The sequence below is a fragment of the Watersipora subatra genome, chromosome 3, assembly GCF_963576615.1.
Source record: "Watersipora subatra chromosome 3, tzWatSuba1.1, whole genome shotgun sequence".
Taxonomy (NCBI): Eukaryota; Metazoa; Bryozoa; class Gymnolaemata; order Cheilostomatida; family Watersiporidae; genus Watersipora; species Watersipora subatra.
The window spans coordinates 66,899,521-66,920,777 of NC_088710.1; the positions used below are offsets into that span (position 1 = coordinate 66,899,521).

Sequence of the window (21,257 nt, forward strand, 5' to 3'; positions counted from 1 at the left end):
GTTTCTGCTGTATTGAAATTGTTACCACAGGTTGCTGCTGTATTGACATTATTACCAAAGGTGTCTGCTGTATTGATGTTATTACCTAAGGTGTCTGCTGTATTGATGTTATTACCAAAGGTGTTTTCTGTATTGATGTTATTACCAAAGGTGTCTGCTGTATTGATGTTATTACCAAAGGTGTTTTCTGTATTGTTGTTATTACCAAAGGTGTATCTAATTGAGCAAACAGGCATACTTCCTGCTTTTTATTCGTGTAAAAAAGCAGGAAGTATGTAACCGTTAACATAGATATCTGCAAGCCTCTAGAGTCGTTTTGTAATTGATTAGTACTGCCACTCATTGCTTTACATGTGATGCTCACCTACCACAGTGTGTCGGCATGCCTCGAAATTACTATACTACTGACACCTTCCATCAAGGAACTATTTCTAATTACCTGCTGATATCATTCAGCAGAGTACACTATTTCTGACACTCATGTACTGTCAGTATATTGTGCGAACAGTCGGTGCCAACCTGTTTCTGGGTGTCATTATATGGCCATGTTATTAGCATTTGCTTGACATTATTGAATTATCAAGCATTAGCATTATTGACAGGTACTTGCCATTATATGTCATTAAACACAACACATTTTGATTGACTTTTAGGGGGAGATAACAGACCTGCTGCTTCCATGCCATGTCTCTGGTATAGATGAGCCTCTGCTCCTCTCTATCACTGCTCAAGTTGATGGTCTACAGATTGCTTATGCTATACAAGACTCACCTAGTCTTCCGTAAGTACTTAGCACTGGTGTATATTTAAAAGTCTGGCTACAAACTTTGACAAAATGTGCATTTTGTGTTGACAACGCATTGTAAATGCGTTGGCAACACATCGTCAATTCGTCATTTCGAAACGAACATATTGGACTCCGTCAATAATGGTAAAACCGCCGTGTCTGTGATTAACTAAACTATTTGATTATAATGATCTGGATTAAATTTTACACATTACCAGTCAAGCGAGTTGCTTCAGAGATTGGTTTGATGATGATGACAACTGGGCATCACACAAGCAACTATTTGCATGTAATTAAAGATATTTTTATTTGTATACTAGTATCAATTGAAACTTTTCATGAGAAAATAAAACAAAGAGAATAATTGTTTTGGTAATAAAATCCGTTAAAATCCTTTTTTATTTAGTATAATATATAATATAATATATAATATATGTCAGATAATATATATCAATTATTATTTTTGTGCAGTTCTTTAGGCAAAATTGAGCAATACAAATAGTTGTACAAAGCTGTTGCTATCCCAAATTAGTGATGATCCGTGGTACAATATGAATAGCCTGATTATACTTTCATAACATTACTGGAAAATTTAGCAAGGATGTCGTGACCTTCACACGATCGGGGCCAAGGCTCATTAAACAATCTATATGTCAACACAACTCATAGTTAAGTAGCAAGGGTGTGTGTACCTACAGTAAACATCTACGCGTCAGCGATGCATTTCGTCAGTGTGTGTAGCTTGGCCATTCGCGTTCATGTCTGAAATGTTCTCAGTCTAGCAAGAATTTATGGTAGGTACCCCAGACATACACTGTACTGTATTTCCAAAATACAAATGGGTTATATATATATATATATATATATATATATATATATATATATATATATATATATATATATATATATATATATATATATATATATATATAGAATATATTAAGAACTGAAAACTTTTAAAACATTTTACTACTTAAAGTTTCATGGTTGTTACCATTCATCAAGTAAAATTAAAAATTTTTAATTTTACCTGATGAATAGTAACAACCATGAAACTTTAACTAGTAAAATGTTTTAAAAGTTTTCAGTTCTTAATATATTCTATATAAATGCTCTATTTTAATATTGAGCACTCTCTTTTAGTGAACTGCAACCTTCTTCTTCATCAGCATATATATATATATATCTTTATATATATATATCTTTATATATATATATATACGTGTATATATATATATATATACGTGTATATATATATATATATAAAGAAACTTAGCCAATGTCAACTACATTTCCTGACACTGTTTAAAAGCTGTTTTAAATCTTGAACAACCGTGTAGCATAAGAAGTAAGAAAGGTTTTTCAACTGTCTGTTTAAGCTATTCTTCAAGCTTTCAAATATTTGAATTATGCATTAATCAGACACACACAGGAATAAACTAGCACCTTCATTTAAAAGTTACATTGTAGATGGGTACAGACGGTTCCCAACCTACGAACGAGTTACGTTCCGAACGATTGTTCGTAAGGTGAATTTGTTCGTAAGTTGCTTCAGTGCTATATTAGTAGGGTAACCAATAAAGTAAAGGCCGGCAAATTCCTTTACATTACGTACAGTAAAAATAAAAAAGTTCTTTGCGCACTGGAGATACGTTCACGCACTTATGCGCTGCAACGAACTGGGCAGAGAAAGGTGGATGCTGGATTGGGCTTCTGAGTAGTGCCTATTTCCGCCGCTAATACGTCGGTAATACCGTCGGTATTAGCGGCGGACATACGCGCAGACCTGTTCGTATGTACGGGTTGTTCGTAACTCGAATGTTCGTAAGTAGGGAACCGTCTGTATATGTTGTTTATGTTGACTAAAAATAAATTTTTTATGCAAAAACCTTTTTATTACCCATGCAACACCAGGCATTCAACTAGTTAATTTATATAGTTTCATTTCTCGCTTTGAAGGACAGCTTATGACAGCATATGTAATTCTTGGCTAGCTTTAGACCCACCACTGCATGGTATGTTTTTAGGGCTCAAACCACTTGTTGACCGGTTTAACTCAAACCTGAGGCATTACATGGTGTACGAGTAACAAGCATTTAAGCTTGATTCTTTTATTTCTCGCGGGGGCTTCACAACTATATTATGTGTTGCTAATGAATAGCGGCTCTTATAAATTGCCCGCTTAAGATCTTTTGATCAAAAGGCGGTGAATTTAACTGTTTATTTTTAGTTTAACTAGCTTTTCATTTTCTATGTGATTGCGTTGTCATTGATAATCATTGGCATTGTCAAGAAAGGCTTGAGTGACACTTTCTTGGTGAAGATATAAAGGAAATTTATTTTGAACTCATGATTGCTTTTATTGATTGTTATTGGTCTCAGCAGCTTCATGAGGTGTGACACTCGTATTCCTTGTGAAAGACCTTAAACCAATCGAGCTGAGAACGTTTTATAACCTTCATACCTCATTAAGCGCTTCATTTGATATCTTGAGAGATGCCTGAGAATCTGGCCTCACAATACCAAAGAGTAGTTGCGTAATATGGTGATACCCAAAAAGGCATCAGCTAGATATGGTGATAGGGTGTCGAATACTCAATCGTATGATTCCAACTAGCTCACCGAATTTGCATATACCAATTTTTCTCTATACAAGGTCGAAATCTATCCAATGGACAATAAGTATGACAGTTTAGTGCCAAAGGAGGTGCCGCAGAGCTCAGCTCATTTTACGAGAGGAAACTGATCTTAGCAGTATTAGTTTCTTAAATATTTCTAGTGCAATGTATTTTGTTCCTCCTATCAATAAGAGTTTGTCATAGATCAGCAGAACTCGACTCTGAAATCACAGCAAGTTCCGATGAGGCAGTGGTAGATAGAACTGAGTCAGTGAGCCATAGAATGGTCGATTGACTCATTGTAGATTTTTGACCGAGATCCATCGAAGCACTGGATTGATCGATATAGCATTGCTGTTACTATCTGTCTCACATTAACTTCTGTTGCTGCTAGGAACTTTGATGAGCTGAAGGTGGATTCGTCTCTCCTTGACTTTGGTTCTGTCAGTGTCAAGTCGACGGCTAAGAAGTACCTTTATATCAGAAATAAGACTCCTATTCCTACTCACTTTTCAATATCGTTGAAGAATTTCGCATCGCGGCCACCTACCCCGCCATCTAACAAGCACATATCCCGAGATCCCAGGTCTAGACGGTAAGTAGGTATCTTGAGATACTTATCGCTACTGTGAGTGCTTTGAAAAGATTTGTCAGAATTGTCATAGAATGTTCTATGAGTTTAATTTGGTCTCCGCTCATTCCAGAATTTTTTTAAATGCCTCAATGAAGAATTACTTGCATGTAATAATAGTGCATGCATTAAGTGATGCAAAATGTGATGCGAGATGCTAAGCCTTTGGCATCTTCTGTATCAGGGAGCTGAAGAAGGGCATACTACAGAGCACCCCAAATATTGCTGATCCTAACAGTAAGAGTCAAGAGAGAGCGTTCATAGGTAAGTTTGTTGAATCATGGAGTTTGCAGTTGCTGTCATAACTGGAGTTCCACACCAGTATGTTGGCTGTTAAGTAGTGAGCAAAGCAGAGGTGGTAAGGATCAGTCGCTTGTTAGTTGCTATAATTGGCCGATCACTGTTTGTTAGTTACTATTGGCGAATTACCGTTTGTTTGTTAGTTACTACTGGCTAATTAACGTTTGTTTGTTAGTTACTATTGACTAATCACCCTTTGTTTGTTAGTTACTATTGGCGAATTACCGTTTGTTAGTTAGTTACTATTGGCTAATTACCCTTTGTTTGTTAGTTACTATTGGCTAATTAACGTTTGTTAGTTACTATTGGCTAATCACCATTTGTTTGTTAGTTACTATTGGCTAATTACCCTTTTTTTGTTAGTTACTATTGGCTAATCACCATCTGTTTGTTTTATTTCATTGAAAAAAGTACATAACAGTAAAAAATAGAAAAAAAGAAGGTGCAATGAGGACCCTTCATGAGCAGTAGCATAACTAGTCGTGTCGCTGGGCCCTGATTAGTGGTTAGTTAATTTAGTTAAATAAAAAAATATCCAACAACTATTTGAGTTAATCAAGATTTGTGAACTACTATATGGTAAGGATTGCTTGCTAGAGGTCATTTGCTTGCTGTACTTTCCTAGATTATTTGGTAGCGACTGACCGCTAGAGTTCATTTGCTAAGCGGGGTTTGCCAGACAATCTTTTCTAGTAACTGCATACCAGAGATTATCTGCTTGGGGTTGTTTACTGACAAATGATTGCTAGTTAATTTTTGCCAGAGCATGTTTGGGACTGTGAGCTTGTCAGAGAATGTTTGTTCATTATTGCTTGTTAAAGACAGTATTTTTTGCTAGTCGATTTTCAAATGAGTGGCGATGAACTAGATTTACGAATCAAATGAACGCAAGTCACAATTAACACGATCACTACTAAATATTTGAGAGATATCAGTTGATGACTCTACGTTTGCTAGTCACCGGACTATGTGAGAGAGCTGATGTGGAAACTAGTTGGCCATTTTGCATGATTCTGCAGACGCTCTCAAAGTTTAATAGATTTCTGATGTCATTTCTGAGTCTGAATTGTGTTTCAGAGCTGCAGCAGCAGTTGCTAAAGACAAATAAAGGTCTAGCTATAGTACCCAGCCCATCTGCTGGCAAACTTGCACCGTATGAGGAGTTGGCTGTGGAACTCGCTGTTTATACTGATATGTGGGGGTCGTATGAAGATGTCCTCACATGTGAAGTTACAGATTATGGCAGTCACGAGATTCCAGTAAAAGTTAATGTCACTGGAATTCCTCTACAGTTTCATATGGCAGCTGTCACCAAAGACCCAACACTCAGGTAGGATATGGCAGCAAGAGTCAGCGCTGCCTTCACAACCTCAAACCTTGTTTTAGTTAGTAGGGAACCTTGTTGCAGTTAGGGGAGAACCTTGTTGCAGTTAGTAGAGAACTTCGTTGCAGTTAGCAGAGTTGTTTAAGAGAAACTTTCATGCTTTAGATAAAAAGACTTTGTGTTAAAGAAATCATTATAACACAGTCATTTTTTGAAGAATTTCTTGTTCAATTCTGCAAACACTGAGAATTAACATAAATTTGTCTTTGTAAGTGCTCGTCATGTCGGAGTTATCTTTGTAGAAGTAGCATGTTAGCATTCATAAGTTGGCTGCTAAGGACTAAATAGGTCAGAGTTATATGGTTACTTGGCTGCTAAGGACTAAATAGGTCAGAGTTATATGGTTACTTTAGTGATTCCCTGAAAGCTAATTTGTTTCATCCCAAATTCAGTAATGTATTTTCAAATAACTGCTTAAATTGTAACACCAAGAAAATGCTTCCAGGAAGTGGTTAACAAAGGATGTAATAATCTACCAGTGTAAAATTTTTGTCTCTAATTAATTAATGAAGTATATTGTATTTCGCTGTAATTTTAAATTAAGTGGAAAGTAAAGTAGGCATGTCGAAGAGGATGAAGACTGATAATTTGTAAATACCAAATCTATCAATGTTATACTTTAGAGTCGTCCCTAATCATCTATGCGCTTCACAAGTTTGCTCTAAACTGTCGTAAGTCTTTTGTCGTCTGCCGTTCAGTGTGTCTCTTCTCTTTCTATCGCACTTTTTTCATATCTACTGCTGAGTGAAGGATATAGTCTTTTTGTTGCTGGTTTGCTCTGTGTTTTGCTCTGTCGTTTGCTCTTTGGTTCAGTGTCGTAATAGATGGACATTTTTATAGGTGTTGTTCTGAACCCTATCTCAACATTACAGAGTTACGTCTGTGTCTTGCTGATGCACAGCCCAACAGAAAGTCAGCTTATGTAGAGAATAAACTGTTCTGTTGCCCAGTTTTGAGAATGAAATGTAAAGCCATGGTCATGTCAAAATATGTTATTGTCAAGCAATGCTGGTGGCTAAGTTGGTGTTAAGCATTATTGATGTCCATCTACACCGTTAGTAGGATATGCATATGTATTTGTGGCAAACCTTAAGACAATGATGGTAGAAGATTGTGATGTTAATTTTTATTTATTTATTTAGATTTATGTATGACAGGCGATATATCAATGATAGTTTGTTCTGTGGTAGCCAGACTCTGGTTGCTTGTTCTGTGGTAGCCAGACTCTGATAGCTTGTTCTGTGGTAGCCAGACTCTGATAGCTTGTTCTGTGGTAGCCAGACTAATAGCTTGTTCTGTGGTAGCCAGACTCTGATAGCTTGTTCTGTGGTAGCCAGACTCTGATAGCTTGTTCAATGGTAGCCAGACTCTAATAGCTTGTTCTGTGGTAGCCAGATTCTGATAGCTTGTTCTGTGGTAGCCAGACTCTGATAGCTTGTTCTGTGGTAGCCAGATTCTGATAGCTTGTTTTGTGGTAGCCAGATTCTGATAGCTTGTTCTGTGGTAACCAGATTCTGATAGCTTGTTCTGTGGTAGCCAGACTAATAGCTTGTTCTGTGGTAGCCAGACTCTGATAGCTTGTTCTGTGGTAACCAGACTCTGGTTGCTTGCTCTGTGGTAGCCAGACTCTGATAGCTTGTTCAATGGTAGCCAGACTCTAATAGCTTGTTCTGTGGCAGCCAGACTCTGATAGCTTGTTCTGTGGTAGCCAGATTCTGATAGCTTGTTCTGTGGTAGCCAGATTCTGATAGCTTGTTCTGTGGTAACCAGATTCTGATAGCTTGTTCTGTGGTAGCCAGATTCTGATAGCTTGTTCTGTGGTAGTCAGACTCTAATAGCTTGTTCTGTGATAGCCAGACTCTGATAGCTTGTTCTGTGGTAGCCAGATTCTGATAGCTTGTTCTGTGGTAGTCAGACTCCAATAGCTTGTTCTGTGGTAGCCAGACTCTGATAGCTTGTTCTGTGGTAGCCAGACTCTGATAGCTTGTTCTGTGGTAGCCAGATTTTGATAGCTTGTTCTGTGGTAGCCAGACTCTGGTTGTTTGTTCTGTGGTAGCCAGACTCTGATAGCTTGTTCTGTAGTAGCCAGACTCTAATAGCTTGTTCCGTGGTAGCCAGACTCTGATAGCTTGTTTTGTTGTAGCCAGACTCTGGTTGCTTGTTCTGACAGGCTTGTACTAAAGGTTGTTACGTTTTTTCAGTATACTCCCTTTTTACTATGCCATATCACATTAACTTTAGGGCTCAACCACCCAGACACGATTAAAGGTGCATAGAAAACAGCGCGTTTTACCCTTTTCTTTGTTTTCATTCTTCTCGTTGTCACCATTTGCATGCTGTCAACTGTCTTCATCACCATCCCATTATTGATTGGTACTATTTATCTGTCTGTTGAGGCTTTGCAGTCGCTCTTTGTAGACAAGTTGGGAATGCATGGTAAATATCAGATGCTTTACCGCTTTCCTTCAATGTTCACCTTCTCTTTTGTGGACCTTTTTGTATGATCCATGGAACAGCAATACTAATGTACATTTATATAGGCCTAACATATATCTTCTGCAATGCTCATGCAGATAGACTTATGCAGCTGTATAATTATGATTTTACTTGTAAGATCTTGTATAAACAATCTTGTAAATGCATTGCATGTTTTGCATAACTCATTTATACAGATGTATGATTTTTTCGGTAAAACTTATATACACATTTATATTTATATATCTGTATAATATGTCTGGTACAACATATATACAAGCGTAAAAGAAACTGTCTGCTCCTTTACTCTACATAAGACAGTCAAGCAATAAATAAACAAATACACCTAGTGTTCAGTCGCCAGAGAATATATATACACACATTTCTCAAAGTTTGTTTGTGTATATGTGTGTACGCGTGTTCAGCTATAGCTATTAAAATCTTGGAGTAATGAATCCGTATTGCAGTATATTTGATCTCAAACCTTCCAATTAACCAGTTCGACGCCTTACTAATTTAGCCACATAAGCTTGATAGATTCTTAGGCGATATATGTCGGTATAAGGGAGCAAATACGCAACATCTTTCCGTTACTACGCAATGTGGTGGCATAACGTCACAAGAAGCTGGTAGCTCTTATTAGTAAGCTTACTCAAATTATCATTGGCAGTGTGCCAGGCTAATAGCAAGTGGCAGGCAACTCTCATTTCCTCTCATTGTTTATAAGCTGATTTTTAATACCCAGGCAACGCCGGGTAGCACAGCTAGTATATACATATACACGAATTCAAATGCATGTGCAACAAATGACAATAATGCAGGGAGCCTGCGCTATTCTGCTAGAACGATGGTGTTTTTCTGGTTTTATACAATCGTCTTTTGCTAGGCTCCGCCCACTCTTCTATTTATTTATCGCTCGGATTTTTGTTTGTTCACTCAGTCGTCTGAGTTCACTCATCGGCATCCAAGCCTTATCCAATAGCAGGTAGGGCCGGTCCATACGGCTCTGGCCACACCGCTCTGCCACAACACATGTTTATACAGAAGTGTATTATGTTTTGTACAGTACATAAGGTATATATACATTCATACAGATGTGTATATGTCTTGCACATTATATATTTAAATTTATATAAGTGTATAATATCTGCTGTGCAAAGTCAATGCCTGCTGTACATTTATATACATGTATGTCTTGCGCAATGCATATGCACATTCATATAGGTGTATAATATACATGTATCTTGTATGACAAATATGCAAATTTATAAAAATGCATACACAATGAATACACAAATTCATATAGATATATATATTTATGTAAAGAACAAGACAAAACATATCATACGTCTTTATCACAATGTGTGTTTATTGTATGTGAGAGCAGCATATGTAGACTGGTATCAAGTGGCCATATTTAATGAGTTGAAGGCAAATGTATGACTGTTTGAGCAAAAATTTGGACTTTATAGGTTTGGCACTCATGCCTCTAATGCTAAGACCATAACAAGGACAGTGAGAATCAACAACCATGGACCCGTTGGTACGTACTAGCATGACTCACTACTAACCTACCTCCTGCCTGCACTGCTAGCGAGGGCTGACAACTCTCTTAGTTAACTGGCCTCATTGTCTTCTGGATTTTCAATTTTGAGATATTTGTTTGGAAGAAAAAGGGTTGAATTAGTAGTATCCAATATATTACATCTATGTGTTGATATTTCAGTATAAGTATCTTTTAATATAATCTGCTGTTAGGCATCATATATTGCTGTCTTTATTATTTGACATTTTATTGCCTTCCTGCAGACACCCGGGTTGACTGGGAGATGTTTAACGTTGTACCAGATGATCCTCAACTCATTGACTTTATTGTCTGCTATGGTGAAATGTTTCCAAAGAAAGATCTCGAAGGCAACATCCTTTCGATGTCTCCACCTGCTCATGGTAAGTCGTCTTCTCTCCCTTATTTTCTCTAGACCTATTAGAATCCTACGTAGGAATGAGAAAACCAGTTGCTATGACACCCCTGTTTCTACAACTGAATCACTGGTAGTAGATATAATGATACTCCCCAAGCGCACGCTATTGTCTCCTTTATTCTTACATAGCGTCGCCTATGGAGAGACCACCTACAGAGCAAATACCTAACACCCCGGACTCGGCTTCAGCCCTTACTCTGCAGTCCTTTTCTCAAGCTGGAGATCTCTCCAGCAGGCCTGACACTCAGAGCTCCCTCCTTAAAGACCTCACTTCTGAGGAACCTCTCATCCAAGTTATACTACGAGCTCATGACGGACATGAGGCTAAGAAACCATTCACAGTGCATCCGACGCAGATGGTAAGCTTATTATTTACTAAAAGAGAGTGCACAGCCACATTACAATAATTTCTCTAAGATTGATTATTTTTTACTTTTTAATGTTCGAGAAGCTACACAATTCCTGTCTGTTGCTTTCGATCTAGACTTCATTTCCCCAGCTGTTTTTGTAGGTCGTGCCAGCTAGAGACAAGGGTTTCATCAATGTAACTTTTAATCCTGAATCTGGTAATCCAATGGGCGAAGACTGCAGTTCATATATACTCGGCCACTTGAACGTGGAGCCCAAGGTAAGCGAGGGCAACCACCACTATTCTTGTGCAGTTGTCAGGTTACTACACAGACTGTTGGTGAGTGTCATTGCATGACAGTAAATTTTATATTCTCTTTAGCACATGGCTGTGGAGGGCAGTGTCAGCAGAGTTGCTGGATACGGAATGGAGCCAATGAAACTCAGTCTTGCTGGATGCATTGAACCTGCACTGTATGTACATAACGCTTGTGCACTGTCAGTGTAGTTGTCTCCTCAACATAGTAAAAACAACTTCTATTTAAGAATATTCACTATTCTATTTGATTACGTTTTTTTGTAAAGCAAGTCTTGCTGTGCAATGCGGCATACAATGATGTTGAAAGGGGATTACAACTCCAAATGTTCATGCATGCGTTGACAAATGAATCTTGTAAGTTGGATGGCATGCTTGCTGGTGTTACACTAATTACTTGCGCAGCTGCTGATATGGATAGAGCCACCATTTGCCTGTCAGGCTGCTGTACTGTATTGATTGTGTAGATTGACGAATGAGTATATGGAAGACGAGGGTTTGAGATTCAGAGGAGTGGCAAGTGATTTAATGCGGGACGGCGTGAGCAAGCCTAAGGCGTACTACTCTATTAATAGTGGCACCAAGCTGTCCAACCTGACAGAGGCACTGCTTTCTTTCAAGGTCAGTTTTGTAATCAATCAACTGGTTGTCTGAGGGTTTTGGTCGGTTGGTTTTTATTACATCATTGATTGACACAGGGAAGGTTTCTCTGCCCACTACTATCTAAACAGTTTAAAGGGTTTCACTGCTGCCGCGCTGCAATAGCGGTTCGAGCTATGAAATACTTAGAGAAACATTACAACCCTCTTCTTTTTGTTTGTTAAACTTGAAGTAGATCAATTTTTTAATTTCGATAAAATTCACTCTGATCTTGTAAAACTTAACAATTTTATCAAAAACCCACCAAACTACCAATCTGCATTTTTTTAAATTACCGCCACTTGGGTAGATAACCTTTAATCTAAGGCTAGGCCACTCTGTTAAAATTGTTTGTCTGTCAAGATCTGTTTAATAATTGCTGATGGTTTTCTCTGGCTTTTTGTAATTGCGCTGTATAGAGTGAAAATCTGTCAGTTTGATTGTCTGTCTGTTCATTCACTTTGAGTCCAAACAAGTTATTTACAAAGCGTGTGATTTGTCACGTTTTACGAGGAAATCTTTTTATTAACTATTGATTTCGTGTTCCTAGCTGGAATGAAACTCCTTGCGAAATAGTAATGACTAAAATGCAAGCGACATTCAATTCATCGAAAGCACAAACTCTTTGGTTGACAATATCCACAGATTAGAGTAGGTATAGCTTTAATAACAGCAGAATGAAAAGCTAAACTTGTGACTTCAAGTGCTCTATTTATGGTACAGGTTATATTTGGATAAAAATTTAAATCGGTCAAGTCCTTGTCAAATGTAGATATAGCATAATATAATATTTATAGATGTCAAATGTACATATAGCATAATATAATATTTATAGATGTCAAATGTACATATAGCATAATATAATATTTATAGATGTCAAATGTACATATAGCATAATATAATATTTATAGATGTTAAATGTACATATAGCATAATATAATATTTATAGATGTCAAATGTACATATAGCATAATATAATATTTATAGATGTCAAATGTAGATATAGCATAATATAATATTTATAGATGTTAAATGTACATATAGCATAATATAATATTTATAGATGTCAAATGTACATATAGCATAATATAATATTTATAGATGTCAAATGTACATATAGCATAATATAATATTTATAGATGTCAAATGTACATATAGCATAATATAATATTTATAGATGTCAAATGTACATATAGCATAATATAATATTTATAGATGTCAAATGTACATATAGCATAATATAATATTTATAGATGTTAAATGTACATATAGCATAATATAATATTTATAGATGTCAAATGTACATATAGCATAATATAATATTTATAGATGTCAAATGTAGATATAGCATAATATAATATTTATATATGTTAAATGTACATATAGCATAATATAATATATATATACATGTATATGTCAAATGTACATATAGCATAATATAATGTTTGTAAACTTCAAATGTACCTATGACATATACACATTTCAAATGCACATATACTATATATAAATGTCAAATGTACATATAATATATATAAATTTCAAATGTACATATACTATATATAAAGCCAAATATATATATAATATATATAAAAGGTCATATAATATATATAAAATTCGAATGTACATGTATTATAATATACATGTATATAAATGTTAAATGAGCATATAATATATAATGTTCTGTGACTAGTTAGAGAGACTTCAATTTTAAACTTGTAACATTTATCTTAAGAATTTATGGTTTGAATGTACAACGTGACTGTTTCTATAATTCTAGTAACATACACTCTATCTAGCATTAAACACCACAACTCTAGAAAGTGTCTACATATACTGATCTTATCACTGTGTCTTACCACCTGATCATCCAACATAATCTTGTATATTTTCTTTGTGTTATTTGATAAAATATGTACAATGTAAGTATTATTTTATTAAACAAAGTAGATGGTTATATTACAGTAAGTTATCATCTAGCATTTGAAATACCGCAAAAGCTTTATTTGAACCCCATTGCACTCTATTTTTCAACTCTTTTCCTAGAGTGGCACTTAATTAGACGCGACGTTCAAATAAAGGGTGACGTTGTATTTTTCAAACACCTCGTCAGAATGTGGAGAAGATAAATTTAATCCTTTCACAGGCAAATTTAATGTTGCCTGTATTTTGCACTCTCCCTCGGGCTATGCAGTATTAACCTTTTTAGATGCAAGAATTTTGCTAACTTATCTCCAACTTGTCATAGATTTTTAAACGAATATGCACGAATAAGCTGATACAAGTCTATACCAGTTAATATCTATTGTTTGCAACTGACCTGCGATGATCTTGTAGCCTGCGCTTCAATTTGTTGGAGCTTTCAAGTTTTTATGTCATTTTAAGTTTGAAGTGACATTTTAATTTTATAAATATATTTAACACTGTTGCATAAACATTTAACAAGGGTGCATAAAAGCTCATTGTACTCATCAATATGTTTGCTACAGTTTGCAGCCAAAACTGGCTTTTTATGTGCAATAGAACATAAGTTGCGAGCACCGATCCATTGTAAGCTGAGTTCAAATTGCCGCAATCATGCTATCAAATAATAAGTTATAAATCTGCAAGTTTATAAGTTTTATAAAATAATAATTTATCAAATGCTACAAATCTATATTTAAAAACAAGTGACAAACAAACCATGATTATAATTCATACAGAAACAAAAGTTAACATTTTAAAACAAATGTTAGCATTTTTAAAACAAAAATATTAGCATCGTTTGCTCAGCCAGTTGCAATCTGATTATCGCTTCTGTTTGGAACCATTTCATATTCTTCTGGCTGTTCAATACCTTCCTCAGTGTCTTTTGACCTCAACTAATCTTCTGCACAGCTGAGCTCGTCGATATTAACGTCTAAACAATTTATTAGAACAGTAAAACTTTTACGCGATGTCATTTTGAATAGACACTTCTCACCCGAATAAATAGAAATCGTAATCAAATCAGCCTCAAAACGTTGGCCTCAAAATACATAGTAGCACAGATTTTATCGTAAACAAAAATTAACATTTTTAACACATAAATTATCGCATTGTTTGCTCGGCCAGTTGAATTATGATTGTCACCTTCGTTTGAAGCCATGTCATATTCTTCTGACTGTTCAATACCTTCTACAGTGTCTTCTGACTTCAACTTTTTTTTTCACGGCTGAGGTAGTTGATATTAGCATCAAAACAATTTTTTTAGCAGTGCAAAACTTTTATGCGATGCAATTTACACTTCTCGCGCAAATAAAGAGAATCCGCGTGTAATCAAAATAGCTTCCAAATTTTAGCCTCAAAATTCCGTAGTAGCACAGATTTCATCGTAAGCGTGAAAACTTTTTCACATACATTAAAGTAATAAGACTGCGTTAAAAAAGGATCTACTATTAGCCTGATACAGTTACTAATTATTTCTATGGTGTTGCAATCGAAGTTTTTAACGTTTTCATCGATGAAAGCTAAAAACGTTTTTGGTTCTTTTTGGGGTTAGAAAACAGACTTCGATGCGAACTGAAACAACTAACGAATTAATTGTTAGTGATGTATGGCTATTCATTAGTACTTTATTACTTATCATTTAATACTTATTTATTAGTACTTAACTTTACTAGTACGGCTTTGTGAACACTTTTCTACTGATCACATGCTATTATGGGTTCGTAAAGATTAAAAATGTCAAATAGTGGCAATCAAATAGACGTGGTGGTCAAATAAAGGTGGCGTTCAATTAAAGGGTGGCGCTTTATTTTTCAAATCTTCCCCTATAGTGGCGCTCAAATAGAGGTGACGTTCAAATACAGGTTTTACGGTAACTGAGCAACGGTTTTACGGTAACCTAGCATGCCTGTGCTATTGTCCCACAACCAAACGAGCGGGAGCAAACAAAAATTATTCATCAACAATGTCGCAAACCCTTGTCTCGAAATCTCATCAACAATTTTAACCATCGTTTTGTAGAGTCGTTAAAGTATAATAACGATACAAAACACATATAAGCCTATTTAAATATGTTACCAAGTCTTTGTAAATTGTCGACAGTCTTTTAAAACTTACCCATCTGAACGGATTATACACGAATAGACAGATTTATTTGGCCGAAAATCGTTATTAAAACTTGCTAAGCCTTACTTTTATCAAAGTTAAGACCGGAAATTGAAATGCCGAGCGACAGAGAATAGAACGATTAAGTCGTACGTATTTCACGAAAAAATAACGTGCACATTTCACCAGTCTATAGCATTGTCGAGTTGCCGAAAGTTTCTGTAATTAACGTAGGAGTACTGAAATCGTTTCATTTTTGTCGATTTCAAAGTAACTGACATTTTAGACACTTTTGAGTACTTTGGTATTCTAACTTATGTCCAATGCAGTGTAAGTAAAGGAAATGACGATGATATTTTTTTCTAACGATTCTTATGAGATTATTACAATATTTAATTATAAGTTTGGATGACTACAGAACAATAACTACGTAGCACAGATTTTCTAAAAATCTATATAAATATCACAACTTCTTGATATTGCTAGCTATGACGTTTTGAAATGTAAACAAAATTGTGTATTGGTTTTATATTATTACTATTATTAATAATATTGGTTATTCTAATAATATCAGTGCATTTTACTTCTAATATTGGCCAATATTGCATTTCTCCTATTGCAGAGGGAGAGATATAAACATAATTATAATCTTTTCCTTTCATTATTGCTATTTGTTGTATATAATAACACCCAGTACATTACAGCTACCATTGCAGTTATCCTATTGCACTACTGTGCCATTTGACTGCTAATATTGCATTTCTCAACCATCAGTACCCTTTCTTTTTTCCAATATTTCTTTGGTCGTGGGCTGTATGACAGTGGAATTTCTAGTAGCATATAGCTCGTACTTGATTGGCTATGGGTTAACGAGAGAATTTATGTTTCTGGAAAAGTCTTTATCAGTGCTCTTGGGATTCATGAAAGCATATATCTGTCATATTCAGTCGCTGGCTGCACTGTTCATTGATGAAGAAGCCAAAATATGGCAATGCTAAAATTGGCAACAACAATCTTTTAATGAAATTAGGAGTGTAAATATGCAGCACGTACATGTTAACTTAGTTATGTAAGGCTGGGTGCCTTGGGGTATTACATCTATAAAACATATTCAATATTCCTCTTGGAGAGATTATGGAACTTTCACCTCAGCTCATTACGAGAATTTAGAAAAGCCAACTGGTGCCTTGGTTTAATAATTAGTTTTAACCTTGTTTCTATCTCAGTTTGGTCAATAAAACCTCTTATCGTGTTTATGTGTCTGCTTTGTGTCAATGAATTGAAATTTTTGTGATGCTCACATGCCTAGTAAACAAAGTTTTTATAACTGAAATGTTTTGTTCCCTACAGATAGACGTTTCCCATCCATTCATTTTTACTAGGAGTATTCCAGCTCCAGGAGAAGATAACCTCATATCACTAAAACCTAGTGAAAGCGCTGAGGTAGGTTACCAGTTTTTAAGGTGTTCTTGTGGAGGCTAGGTTTTATAAACTAAGGTTTCACATACGTGTCTCAGCACATTTCTGCTTGCCAATGTTCTCTAAAACTGCAGCTTATCAAATTGAAGCGTCCTCATGCTTTATTTGCAAGTTATTTGGCCACAAGGAATGTTCATTTTTGCGGCTAGTTTTTGTTTTCTGAAGTTGTTTTCTCCTTTGAACCTACAACATCTCAACAGAGTAGTTAGTATCTTCTGAGCTCAGAGAATGGATATCCGCAGTGTTTGAGACTCATGCGTGTTTTAGATCTATATCGATTTCTGCATCAGCCTCGATCAAATTACTGCTGTAAAACAGCATGAGGAAGAATCTGAAGAGGTCATTGGACAGCGACCAGTAGTGGTAGTAAGAAGAGATCAAGAAAAACAAGTGCACTTCTCCGACACCCTCCGAATTCTCTTCAACAGCGGAGCAGTTCAAGTGAGTTCTGACAAGTGAATCTACATCTTAGTAGTTTTTATAAATACTTGAATCCCATTTTATCTGCTGATGTAAGATACGTATATATGGTGTGAACTTGTATAAGGGAGTAATTATTCTTTGTTGTTGCGGTTCATTCTGTCACCTACTGACATCATTTCTTGACTTCCAAACTAGCCATTGGCGGCAATAGAATTTTTGTCCTTGTATAGTGGAGTTCTACTGCCATTCAGCTCAATGTTTCTATTGTAGGAGTTACCTCTACACGCCTCCCTTGTTATCCCATCATTGACTACCAGTATCACTTCCATAGACTTTGGTACATGCCTCATTGGCCAGCGGAAACAGAAAACCTTTCTATTGAAGAACAAAACTCGGTGAGAAATTTTTTGCTTAGCAATTCCTTAGTAGTCTTGACAAAAATATATTATCATCGTTGTCAGTGCATCTAGTTTTTTGACTTAATTCATAGATTTATGCTTGTAATAACCCTTTTATTGTCAAGTTTTTCTTTATTATATGTAGCAGGGCAAGTATACTTTTGATATATCTACACCACATTTTCCTGTTTATTTCAAGTATCTCCTTCATTTGTCAGTCATCTGGCAATCACCTGCCTCTCTCTTTCTCCGCTCCATCCTAACATCCTCTTATCACCTTCTGACAGCTGGTGTTTGCCAATCATTCGCCCAGTATTCACTCTTCTCCTACATACCATCTCTTCTCTATCTGATGTACAACATCGTCTATTTATGTACTAAACTCTAGTTCAGCCTAGCTACTTCACAATTGCAACAATTCTTAACGGCTGTTCATCATACTCGAAGGTCATGCAGCTACTGGAGGTGCCACAGGAAGGAGCCGAGCATCAACTGCGAAATGGATACTTTTATAGTGAACCCTGACAGAGGCAGCCTTCAAGCCCACATCGCGCACGTCACCAAAAGCCATACACTCATCACAGTCAGCTTCCTTGCCAGGTGAGTCGGCGGATGAAGGAGTATTTCCTTTTTCGCCTACACAACTCACGGGAATTACACAATAGATATTGCACGGAAACTGGGAAATGCTTTATGAAAGCTGTTGGCGTAGAAATATAGTTTAGCGTTATGTGGCGCATGTACCTTATTTGAATAGCCGTTAATAAAAACAGCTTATTATAGTCTGCTTTGACATCTCCCTCTCACTATTTGTGTTATGCTTGCTCTTCATGTCCCTGCCGAATATTATTTTTAGAGTGTCCAGCAGTGGGCAGGAATGACTTGCTGATTTCAGCATGGCTAATTTTGTTTTCTGCAAGCCAATCAGCGGCTTTTGTTGTGGTGTGAGATGTTTTTGGTTTAATATAACACAAATAATAAAAACCAAAAAATGTAAGTATCGATAACTCTGCAATCTGAGGCTATTGCTTTTATTTTAAATTGTTTTATTTAATATTTCACTGGCCAGTAATTAGCCCTTATAATCTAGCTGGCAAAATAATAAACAACACATTTGTGTCATATTTATTTCTTTAATGTTTTATTCAGATTAAAATTTTAAAATAAATATTATTCGTAAAGCAATATTAAGATGAATCCCATTAATTAAACTGTCACGAATGCTTTTACCTCAACCCATCATATTAACACAGAGAATAACATTTCTTAGAACTGGTTAATAGTCGATTTCTCAGATTCATTTAGATTTGCTTACTCAGTAAACATTTGATGTTGACACTACGTGCAACTGATCTCTCCTTTTGTAACCATTTTACTTGCTCTGTAGCCTGTGCTCACTTGTTCTGTAGCTTGTGTTCTCACTTTTTAGCTACCTTCTTACTCATTATCAAGCCTTAGCCTATTCTTTCTTCTGCAGGCAAGACTGCTATCATGAGGCTGAGTTTATAATCACTGGTCTTCTGGGTGAAGAACCGATACCCATCACTGTCTTCGGATTTGGGTCATTTGATGAGAAACACTGTGACCTACTTGACCTAGTTATTGATCCAGAAACAGCTGACTGATCACTTCTACATCATCTCTACCCTGGTATATACAGACCGATCGACCTTACCGCACTCAATAAGACCTTTTCTCAGCATAACAGTTGTCATGGAGATTTCAACAGATTAATGACACATTCATGCTTAGTGTATAACTTGTACTCTCTTTGTTATAGTATTGTGACATACCTTTTCACCTATGTGTACGAGGTATGCTCCTATGCTCATTTCACCTCGTATTCTTTTTCTCTGCCTATAGTGGTTATGGATGGTTAAAACTACTTAAATAGTGTTATACTTATTAAATATACCTTTTGTACACTACATACACTGCGTACACTACGTGTGCTATGTACACTGCGTACATTATGTACACTACATACTCTGCGTACACTACCTATGCTAAGTACATGTAATATGCTGTGAGCAAGTCTAATAAATAGATTTGAAGGAATTGCTAAAACTGACATCAAATGATAATGAGAAGGGGTGTTCCGCACCTTCTTTATAAAATTCCATTTATCATTTTTTCTCCTGGCCCACTCTTTCCCTTTTTCTTCCCTTTCACCATCTCATCTCATTTCTCTATAGCACAACTTTCTCCTCTCCCACTCCTCTTCCTCTCCCATTTTGCCTCTCCCTTTCTCTCTCTCCCTCACATACATGTTGTGCTGTATTAGTCTTTGCTTAACACAGCATTCAGATTTCTGAGTTAATACTGATCTAATCTGCCTCTAATAGATCTAATTTAAGCTCACTCAAGGCCTAGTGAGCGCACAATTATTTCTAGCCTGTGCTCATAGTCAATACTCATAACCTTCATTCCGAGCCTATGCTCATAGTCTCTGTTTTAATAATCGCACATAATCTTGAGTCGAAGCTAATTTTTTTTCCGCGTATTTTACGTCTCAATGATACGCACAGCTTGATCGCTAAACTTACAAGTAAAGAGCAACTGATTAAACCAGGAAAGGAGGGAGGTAGAAAAGGATATCATATCCTAGTCTATCATAAAAGCTCTTGATGTTTCCTCATCTAGACGACCAGATTAATGTCTGATCTTTAATCATCGACCCAAAATGTTGTTAAATCTTCCCGAGTCAGAACCTGCAGGCTGTATAATCCTACTAGCAGTGCTGGTATGTAACTTAGTTAAGCTAACAAAATCCTCCAGCTGTAAAAACAGAGTGTTGAAAAACTGAAAAAGCTGAACGTTTTTGTAAATTGTAATGCGAAAATGAAAACAGTATTTTATCTGTAAAGCTTTAGTGTAATATTCTGTAGTTACGACTAGCAGTAGGCAAAGAGATGCCCAGAATGTTTTTCAATTCCAATCAGATAGTCAGCAGGTAGATGTTTAAATGACCGGTTCTCAGGAACCAGACAGAGTTTTAAAACCAAATATTGTTAGCGGCCGGTTGGAAGGTACGGAACATATGCGTGTGAAGTTTGGAGGAAATTGGACAAAAATTTTGCGGAAACACATTCATGCAGACTGACAGACAGACACACGCACACATAAGCACATAACGATGACAATATACAAGATATATTTTTCCTGCTAATCATCACTTCTAGCAATAGATGGTAAACTTTGGAATAGTAAATCGAATGCTTAGAAAGATTCTCTGGATTCAGAGATTTTTTCATTTTGTCAATCTTTGGGTGAGTAGCATTTACCAGCTTCTAGCATACTGTATGTGAGCCTAATTGCCTGGCATATTCATTTCTCACTCTTAATATAAGTTTGAAATTGATTTCAGAGCTAGATAATAAAATTATAATTATTAAACTGGTGGGCATGC

At 36.1% G+C, this 21,257-nt stretch overlaps 1 protein-coding gene across 1 annotated transcript in view; it reads left to right on the plus strand.

Annotated features, from left to right (window-relative positions):
* Positions 1-19,636, plus strand: part of LOC137390907 (deleted in lung and esophageal cancer protein 1-like) — a 33,204-nt gene extending 13,568 nt beyond the window's left edge. Inside the window, 16 exon segments of the mRNA XM_068077222.1 lie at positions 654-781; positions 3,800-4,000; positions 4,221-4,300; positions 5,414-5,666; positions 9,668-9,738; positions 10,005-10,142; positions 10,307-10,536; positions 10,689-10,805; positions 10,908-10,999; positions 11,309-11,462; positions 16,899-16,991; positions 17,295-17,468; positions 17,721-17,845; positions 18,296-18,448; positions 19,326-19,498; positions 19,629-19,636. Of these exon segments, the coding sequence (XP_067933323.1) occupies positions 654-781; positions 3,800-4,000; positions 4,221-4,300; positions 5,414-5,666; positions 9,668-9,738; positions 10,005-10,142; positions 10,307-10,536; positions 10,689-10,805; positions 10,908-10,999; positions 11,309-11,462; positions 16,899-16,991; positions 17,295-17,468; positions 17,721-17,845; positions 18,296-18,448; positions 19,326-19,498; positions 19,629-19,636 (2,190 nt within the window).
* Positions 19,637-21,257: the final 1,621 nt, after the last annotated feature.